General features: G+C 57.6%; 1 protein-coding gene across 1 annotated transcript; it reads right to left on the reverse strand.

Moving 5' to 3' along the window:
- Positions 1-4,927: 4,927 nt before the first annotated feature.
- LOC135933607 (PE-PGRS family protein PE_PGRS33-like) lies at positions 4,928-8,227 on the reverse strand. The gene is made up of 2 exons (XM_065471707.1): positions 8,153-8,227; positions 4,928-5,248 (listed from the first exon to the last, which is right to left on the reverse strand). Exons 1-2 carry the CDS (start codon positions 8,225-8,227, stop codon positions 4,928-4,930), a joined length of 396 nt encoding a protein of 131 aa, XP_065327779.1.
- Positions 8,228-9,150: the final 923 nt, after the last annotated feature.

The raw sequence follows: 9,150 nt of genomic DNA on the forward strand, positions 1-9,150 counted from the left end.
GGCCATGGGTCAATAAGGGAAAGGTGGGAATTAACAGGTGTGACTGGAATGAAGTGGGTACGTCTGAGAAGAGAAGAGAGCGGGGTTAGGAAGGTGATGAGGCAATGGACACTTGGGGAAGGTGAGTATGACTGATGTTGCTTACTTGTAGCTGGGGTGAGTTTAGCTTTGAGGGAGAGGTGGCGAGAATCCAGGTGAGTATTGGCAAAGACTGGCTTACCTGAGTTCCACTGCGTCCAAGGTGGTGAGAGATGGCTGGAGAGCAGGCAGGTGAGGTTCGTGGTATTTTCCAGAATGGAGAGGTAGTCCAAGAAAAGCTGAAGGTAAGTGGTGAGGATGGTCCAGGTGAATTGTGGCACAGGAATACAAGGGTAAGCAGAAAAAAACAAGAATATGAAAACTTGGAGCCAATACCAGCATGAGGTCACTGTCAAACTGGCAGTGAAGGAGAGTCTGCATCGAGCTTAAATCCTCAACCTGATCACCCAGAATATCAGCTTCAGGTATGCAGGACTGCGGGAGAGATGATGGCTCCAAGAGAACTCAGGTGCCTGATGGAATTTTTCAGTCATACCTCCAGATCATGACAAAAGCTGTGTAACAAATTTCATATATATATATATATATATATATATATACATATATACACACATACACACACCTCTGTGCTGTCTTTCAGTCCAGCTTTGTCCAGCCACTGGTAGGATTTCTGGATATCAGCCACCTCCTCTATCTGCCGGTGGTACATACCGTGCAGGGGCCTGTCCTTCCATGATGGTGCCTCCTCTTCTTCCTCATTCTTGGGTTTCTGCTGCCTGAGGTATTCACTTTGCCAAGTCAGTTGGGGCCATCTTCGTGATGTATTCGTGGATGGTCAGTGTCTCATCCTGGACCGTGGTGCTGACACTCACCAGTCCCTGGCCTCCTTCCTTCCGCTTAGCGTACAGCCTCAGGGTGCTGGACTTGGGGTGACACCCTCCATGCATGGTCAGGAGCTTCCTGGTCTTGAGGTCAGTGGCTTCTATCTCCTCCTTTGGCCAGCTTATTATCCCAGCAGGGTACCTGATCACGGGCAGGGCGTAGGTGTTGATAACCCGAATCTTGTTCTTACCGTTCAGCTGACTTCTCAAGACTTGCCTGACCCTCTGCAGGTACTTGGGTTGCACCTTTTCTAGCAGCCTCTTCATGGTTCCCATTTGCCTGTGGGATTCCCAGGTACTTGTAGCTGTCCTGTAGTTCTGCAATGTTTCCTTTTGGTAGTTTGATCCCCTCAGTTCTGACTAAGTTCCCTCTCTTTGTTACCATCCAACTACATTTTTTCAATCCAAACGACATTCCGATCTCATAGATGTACAACCTGGTCATGTGGATCAGTGAATCGATGTCTTGTTCACTCTTGGCATACAGCTTGATGTCATCCATGTACAGGAGGTGGCTGACAACTGCTCCATTTCGTAGTCGGTATCCGTAGCCAGTCTTGTCAATGATCTCACTGAGGGGGTTCAGGCCTATGCAGAACAGCAGTGGGGACAGAGCATCTCCTTGGTAGATCCCGCACTTGATGGTGTTGTCGTGTTTTAATAAAACATCAGTAGTAGTGAGCAAGCTTCTTTATTTTAACGTGGCTCACATCCATGCATGTAAACATAATCCACCGCTGCTTCTACGACACAGTATATATATCAATTTGGTTTAGACAGCACCCTAGTGGTGAAGCTGAACTAACCCACATAACTCCTATCAACACAGGTGACTTTGTCATGATCCTGGGTCCTTTTGACCCAGCGTTTTGTGTTTTTCTATTGTGATTTTGGTTCTGTTCTTCCTCTGTTTAGTGTTTATTCAGTTCTGCCCATGTGTTCCTGTGTTTAGTCCGCGTTTCTTAGTCTGTGTCTTTGCTTGTGTAGTTCCTGTTTTATTGTGAAGGTCTGTGTCTGATGTCAGTGTGTTCTGTTTACGTTTTCCCCTGTCTCGTCAGTCCTGATTTCTCCCAGCTGTGTCTCCCTTCTGTTGTCCATTCCCTGATTACTTCCCTGTGTATATTAGCCCTGTGTTTGCCCCTGCTCAGTGTCGCGTCGTACCCTCAACTAGCTGTGTGTTTTGCCTCTGTGTTTCCAGTGTTTTGGTCTCCAGCTCCAGTTTAGTATTTCTGTTCTAGTGTTTTAGTTCTCTAGGGTTTTTGTTTGCTTTTTGGTGAGTTTATTTAATTCAAGGTTTTTTCCCAGCAATAAAGCTGCGCTTTAAGTTGAACCCCCGTGTCTGAGTCCTGCATTTTGGATCCACCTCTCCTGCCTGCCTGCCACACAGCCAACCATGACAGAACGACGCGAACATCAAATGGATCCAGCAGACTCACTGTTCCTCGCGCAGCTGTGGAATTATTGCCGGGACGTTATCCACGCTGAGAACACCCCCAAGAGACTCATTCAGGTTGTTTTTTTTGACAACTTTCTGTCTTCCACCCTTTGTACAGCCAGCTTTTTGGACATTAAAAGACTAACTCAAATAATAGCAGCTCTGCGAGCCAGGTGTTGCTTTGAGCTGTTTGGCATGGGTGGTCCAGGCAAGGAAGATTCCACGGCCCTTCTGGACGCCCTCGCAGCCTGGTATTCTCAGCGTCAGCATCTTTTCCAATCAAGACTAGCCAAATCCTTCGATCCTCCCGTCAGTAAGAGACTGCATCCTCACTGTCCTACGCAGCCACTCTCCACTCAGTCTCCAGTGCCTCCAGTGTCACCTGTAGTTCAGTCTCCAGTGCCTCCAGTGTCACCTGTAGTTCAGTCTCCAGTGCCTCCAGTGTCGCCTGTAGTTCAGTCTCCAGTGCCTCCAGTGTCGCCTGTAGTTCAGTCTCCAGTGCCTCCAGTGTCGCCTGTAGTTCAGTCTCCAGTGCCTCCAGTGTCGCCTGTAGTTCAGCCTCCAGTGCCTCCAGTGTTGCCTGTAGTTCAGCCTCCAGTGCCTCCAGTGTCGCCTGTAGTTCAGTCTCCAGTGCCTCCAGTGCCGCCTGTAGTCCAGGCCCCAGGGCCACCAGGTTCACCCGTTCACTCCACGCAGGGAGGAAGTCTTACGTCTTCTCAGTGTACTTTTCAGGGTTTAGCCGCCGTTGGTACAGTTTGCCACTCCAGGGCTTCCCCAGAGGCTAGGTGTCAGGCCCCAGCTAATTCTGGACCCCTGCAGTTTAAGCAGCCCCCTGAGTACCACCTCATGTCAGCGTTGCCTGGGCGGAGCCAGTGCTCAGTGCATTGTCAGTCGCCACTGTGTCAGCTAGTGGCCTCCATGACTGCTGGCTTGGTCATGGCTTCTGCTGGAGGGTCCGAGGGACCGCTCCGGCCTTCGTCTCTAGTCTCCGCTGGAGGGTCCGAGGGACCGCTCCAGCTTTCGTCTCTAGTCTCCGCTGGAGGGTCCGAGGGACCGCTCCGGCCTTCGTTTCGTGTCTCCGCTGGAGGGTCCGAGGGACCGCCCCGGCCTTTGCCTCGTGTCTCCGCTGGAGGGTCCGAGGGACCGCTCCGGCCTTTGCTTCCTGTCGTCGCTGGAGGGTCCAAGGGATCCGTCCGGCCTTTGCTTCCTGTCGTCGCTGGAGGGTCCAAGGGATCCGTCCGGCCTTTGCTTCCTGTCGTCGCTGGAGGGTCCAAGGGATCCGTCCGGCCTTTGCTTCCTGTCGTCGCTGGAGGGTCCAAGGGATCCGTCCAGCCTGCAGCGCCTCCGTCTTCGGCGTCCACGCCGCCGCCAGCTGCAGCGCCTCCGTCTCCGGCGTCCACGCCAGCTGCAGCCTCTTCATTCACGCCAGCTGCAGCCTCTTCGTTCACGCCAGCTGCAGCGCCGCCGCCTCCGGCTTCCACGCCGCCGCCTGCAGCGCTTCCGTCTCCGGCTTCCACGCCAGCTGCAGCCTCACCGCCTCCGGCTTCCACGCCGCCGCCAGCTGCAGCCTCACCGCCTCCGGCTTCCACGCCGTCGCCGCCTGCAGCGTCTCCGGCTTCCGCGCCGCCGCCAGCTGCAGCCTCACCATCCTCGCCTGCTGCAGCGCCTCCGTCTCCGGCTTCCACGCCGTCGCCTGCTGCAGCGCCTCCGTCTCCGGCTTCCACGCCGTCGCCTGCTGCAGCGCCTCCGTCTCCGGCTTCCACGCCGTCGTCAGCTGCAGCCTCATCATCCACGCCAGCTGCAGCCTCATCATCCACGCCAGCTGCAGCCTCATCATCCACGCCAGCTGCAGCCTCATCATCCACGCCAGCTGCAGCCTCATCATCCACGCCAGCTGCAGCCTCATCATCCACGCCAGCTGCAGCCTCATCATCCACGCCAGCTGCAGCGCCTCCGTCTCCGGCTTCCACGCCGTCGTCAGCTGCAGCGCCTCCGTCTCCGGCTTCCACGCCGTCGTCAGCTGCAGCCTCATCATCCACGCCGTCGTCAGCTGCAGCCTCATCATCCACGCCGTCGTCAGCTGCAGCCTCAGTGTCCTCTTCCTCGTCTGGTCCAGCCTCAGTGTCCTCTTCCTCGTCTGGTCCAGCCTCAGTGTCCTCTTCCTCGTCTGGTCCAGCCTCCGTGTCCTCTTCCTCGTCTGGTCCAGCCTCCGTGTCCTCTTCCTCGTCTGGTCCAGCCTCCGTGTCCTCTTCCTCGTCTGGTCCAGCCTCCGTGTCCTCTTCCTCGTCTGGTCCAGCCTCCGTGTCCTCTTCCTCGTCTGGTCCAGCCTCCGTGTCCTCTTCCTCGTCTGGTCCAGCCTCCGTGTCCTCTTCCTCGTCTGGTCCAGCATCATCATCATCAGCTTCATCCGCGCCTGCAGCGTCAGCATCAGCTTCTTTGGCTTCCGCAGCTGCCACGCGGCCGCCCGGTCCGGCCTTGCCTGGTCCGGCCTCAGCCTCGCCTGGTCCTGCTGTGGCAACTCTGCTGTCAGAGCCGGCTCGACCTGCGCCTCCTCGCCTTTGTTGGCCGCTTTTCAAGCCTCCGAGTCGGCATCATGGCCGTCGAGGGCGGCCCCCTGAACTGTTTGCCCGGCGCCGCCGTTGCCGTGCGCACGGTCGGCCGCCTGAACTGCTTTCCCCTTGGCTCCTGTGTTGCCGGCCCCCGGGCCGGCCCCCTGAACTGTGCCCACGTCGCCGCCGCTGCCGTCCTCACGGCCGACCCCCTGAACTGTGCCCACGTCGCCGCCGCTGCCGTCCTCACGGCCGACCCCCTGAACTGTCTGGGCTCCGGTGCTGTCGGCCCCCTGGCCGTCCCCCTGAACTGTGTCCACGTTGCCGTCCTCACGGCCGGCCCCCTGAGGTGTTCTGATTTGGACTGTTTTCTTGAGCGCTGGTGTGTTTCTTTTCTTTTGGTTTTGGGACTCGTGTTTTGTTTTTTGCTGTCTAGTGCACCTGTTTTGTTTTGCTCCGAGCCCTCCGTCCTGGACCCCCGCCGCCCGCCCTGGTCGGGTTTTCTGTTTTTCGGGCGGTTTTGTTTTTCTTGTTGGGCTGTCTGGGGCCAGCCTTCGAGGGGGGGGTACTGTCATGATCCTGGGTCCTTTTGACCCAGCGTTTTGTGTTTTTCTATTGTGATTTTGGTTCTGTTCTTCCTCTGTTTAGTGTTTATTCAGTTCTGCCCATGTGTTCCTGTGTTTAGTCCGCGTTTCTTAGTCTGTGTCTTTGCTTGTGTAGTTCCTGTTTTATTGTGAAGGTCTGTGTCTGATGTCAGTGTGTTCTGTTTACGTTTTCCCCTGTCTCGTCAGTCCTGATTTCTCCCAGCTGTGTCTCCCTTCTGTTGTCCATTCCCTGATTACTTCCCTGTGTATATTAGCCCTGTGTTTGCCCCTGCTCAGTGTCGCGTCGTACCCTCAACTAGCTGTGTGTTTTGCCTCTGTGTTTCCAGTGTTTTGGTCTCCAGCTCCAGTTTAGTATTTCTGTTCTAGTGTTTTAGTTCTCTAGGGTTTTTGTTTGCTTTTTGGTGAGTTTAGTTAATTCAAGGTTTTTTCCCAGCAATAAAGCTGCGCTTTAAGTTGAACCCCCGTGTCTGAGTCCTGCATTTTGGATCCACCTCTCCTGCCTGCCTGCCACACAGCCAACCATGACAGAACGACGCGAACATCAAATGGATCCAGCAGACTCACTGTTCCTCGCGCAGCTGTGGAATTATTGCCGGGACGTTATCCACGCTGAGAACACCCCCAAGAGACTCATTCAGGTTGTTTTTTTTGACAACTTTCTGTCTTCCACCCTTTGTACAGCCAGCTTTTTGGACATTAAAAGACTAACTCAAATAATAGCAGCTCTGCGAGCCAGGTGTTGCTTTGAGCTGTTTGGCATGGGTGGTCCAGGCAAGGAAGATTCCACGGCCCTTCTGGACGCCCTCGCAGCCTGGTATTCTCAGCGTCAGCATCTTTTCCAATCAAGACTAGCCAAATCCTTCGATCCTCCCGTCAGTAAGAGACTGCATCCTCACTGTCCTACGCAGCCACTCTCCACTCAGTCTCCAGTGCCTCCAGTGTCACCTGTAGTTCAGTCTCCAGTGCCTCCAGTGTCACCTGTAGTTCAGTCTCCAGTGCCTCCAGTGTCACCTGTAGTTCAGTCTCCAGTGCCTCCAGTGTCGCCTGTAGTTCAGTCTCCAGTGCCTCCAGTGTCGCCTGTAGTTCAGTCTCCAGTGCCTCCAGTGTCGCCTGTAGTTCAGTCTCCAGTGCCTCCAGTGTCGCCTGTAGTTCAGTCTCCAGTGCCTCCAGTGTCGCCTGTAGTTCAGCCTCCAGTGCCTCCAGTGTCGCCTGTAGTTCAGCCTCCAGTGCCTCCAGTGTCGCCTGTAGTTCAGCCTCCAGTGCCTCCAGTGTCGCCTGTAGTTCAGTCTCCAGTGCCTCCAGTGTCGCCTGTAGTTCAGTCTCCAGTGCCTCCAGTGTCGCCTGTAGTTCAGTCTCCAGTGCCTCCAGTGTCGCCTGTAGTTCAGTCTCCAGTGCCTCCAGTGTCGCCTGTAGTTCAGTCTCCAGTGCCTCCAGTGTCGCCTGTAGTTCAGTCTCCAGTGCCTCCAGTGTCGCCTGTAGTTCAGTCTCCAGTGCCTCCAGTGTCGCCTGTAGTTCAGTCTCCAGTGCCTCCAGTGTCGCCTGTAGTTCAGTCTCCAGTGCCTCCAGTGTCGCCTGTAGTTCAGTCTCCAGTGCCTCCAGTGTCGCCTGTAGTTCAGTCTCCAGTGCCTCCAGTGTCGCCTGTAGTTCAGTCTCCAGTGCCTCCAGTGTCGCCTGTAGTCCAGGCCCCAGGGCCACCAGGTTCACCCGTTCACTCCACGCAGGGAGGAAGTCTTACGTCTTCTCAGTGTACTTTTCAGGGTTTAGCCGCCGTTGGTACAGTTTGCCACTCCAGGGCTTCCCCAGAGGCTAGGTGTCAGGCCCCAGCTAATTCTGGACCCCTGCAGTTTAAGCAGCCCCCTGAGTACCACCTCATGTCAGCGTTGCCTGGGCGGAGCCAGTGCTCAGTGCATTGTCAGTCGCCACTGTGTCAGCTAGTGGCCTCCATGACTGCTGGCTTGGTCATGGCTTCTGCTGGAGGGTCCGAGGGACCGCTCCGGCCTTCGTCTCTAGTCTCCGCTGGAGGGTCCGAGGGACCGCTCCAGCTTTCGTCTCTAGTCTCCGCTGGAGGGTCCGAGGGACCGCTCCGGCCTTCGTTTCGTGTCTCCGCTGGAGGGTCCGAGGGACCGCCCCGGCCTTTGCCTCGTGTCTCCGCTGGAGGGTCCGAGGGACCGCTCCGGCCTTTGCTTCCTGTCGTCGCTGGAGGGTCCAAGGGATCCGTCCGGCCTTTGCTTCCTGTCGTCGCTGGAGGGTCCAAGGGATCCGTCCGGCCTTTGCTTCCTGTCGTCGCTGGAGGGTCCAAGGGATCCGTCCGGCCTTTGCTTCCTGTCGTCGCTGGAGGGTCCAAGGGATCCGTCCGGCCTTTGCTTCCTGTCGTCGCTGGAGGGTCCAAGGGATCCGTCCAGCCTGCAGCGCCTCCGTCTTCGGCGTCCACGCCGCCGCCAGCTGCAGCGCCTCCGTCTCCGGCGTCCACGCCAGCTGCAGCCTCTTCATTCACGCCAGCTGCAGCCTCTTCGTTCACGCCAGCTGCAGCGCCGCCGCCTCCGGCTTCCACGCCGCCGCCTGCAGCGCTTCCGTCTCCGGCTTCCACGCCAGCTGCAGCCTCACCGCCTCCGGCTTCCACGCCGCCGCCAGCTGCAGCCTCACCGCCTCCGGCTTCCACGCCGTCGCCGCCTGCAGCGTCTCCGGCTTCCGCGCCGCCGCCAGCTGCAGCCTCACCATCCTCGCCTGCTGCAGCGCCTCCGTCTCCGGCTTCCACGCCGTCGCCTGCTGCAGCGCCTCCGTCTCCGGCTTCCACGCCGTCGCCTGCTGCAGCGCCTCCGTCTCCGGCTTCCACGCTGTCGCCTGCTGCAGCGCCTCCGTCTCCGGCTTCCACGCCGTCGTCAGCTGCAGCCTCATCATCCACGCCAGCTGCAGCCTCATCATCCACGCCAGCTGCAGCCTCATCATCCACGCCAGCTGCAGCCTCATCATCCACGCCAGCTGCAGCCTCATCATCCACGCCAGCTGCAGCCTCATCATCCACGCCAGCTGCAGCCTCATCATCCACGCCAGCTGCAGCGCCTCCGTCTCCGGCTTCCACGCCGTCGTCAGCTGCAGCGCCTCCGTCTCCGGCTTCCACGCCGTCGTCAGCTGCAGCCTCATCATCCACGCCGTCGTCAGCTGCAGCCTCATCATCCACGCCGTCGTCAGCTGCAGCCTCAGTGTCCTCTTCCTCGTCTGGTCCAGCCTCAGTGTCCTCTTCCTCGTCTGGTCCAGCCTCAGTGTCCTCTTCCTCGTCTGGTCCAGCCTCCGTGTCCTCTTCCTCGTCTGGTCCAGCCTCCGTGTCCTCTTCCTCGTCTGGTCCAGCCTCCGTGTCCTCTTCCTCGTCTGGTCCAGCCTCCGTGTCCTCTTCCTCGTCTGGTCCAGCCTCCGTGTCCTCTTCCTCGTCTGGTCCAGCCTCCGTGTCCTCTTCCTCGTCTGGTCCAGCCTCCGTGTCCTCTTCCTCGTCTGGTCCAGCATCATCATCATCAGCTTCATCCGCGCCTGCAGCGTCAGCATCAGCTTCTTTGGCTTCCGCAGCTGCCACGCGGCTGCCCGGTCCGGCCTTGCCTGGTCCGGCCTCAGCCTCGCCTGGTCCTGCTGTGGCAACTCTGCTGTCAGAG

Source organism: Pelmatolapia mariae, linkage group LG10_11, assembly GCF_036321145.2.
Source record: "Pelmatolapia mariae isolate MD_Pm_ZW linkage group LG10_11, Pm_UMD_F_2, whole genome shotgun sequence".
Taxonomy (NCBI): Eukaryota; Metazoa; Chordata; class Actinopteri; order Cichliformes; family Cichlidae; genus Pelmatolapia; species Pelmatolapia mariae.

Excerpts from the sequence above, each read along its gene's own strand:
- LOC135933607 (XM_065471707.1), bottom strand. The coding sequence starts at position 8,227 with ATGGTGAGGCTGCAGCTGGCGGCGGCGCGGAAGCCGGAGACGCTGCAG. Across the intron at positions 5,249-8,152 it reads CGGCGTGGAAGCCGGAGGCG|GGGGCCGGCCGTGAGGACGG; the intron begins GTGAGGCTGCAG and ends AGAACACCTCAG.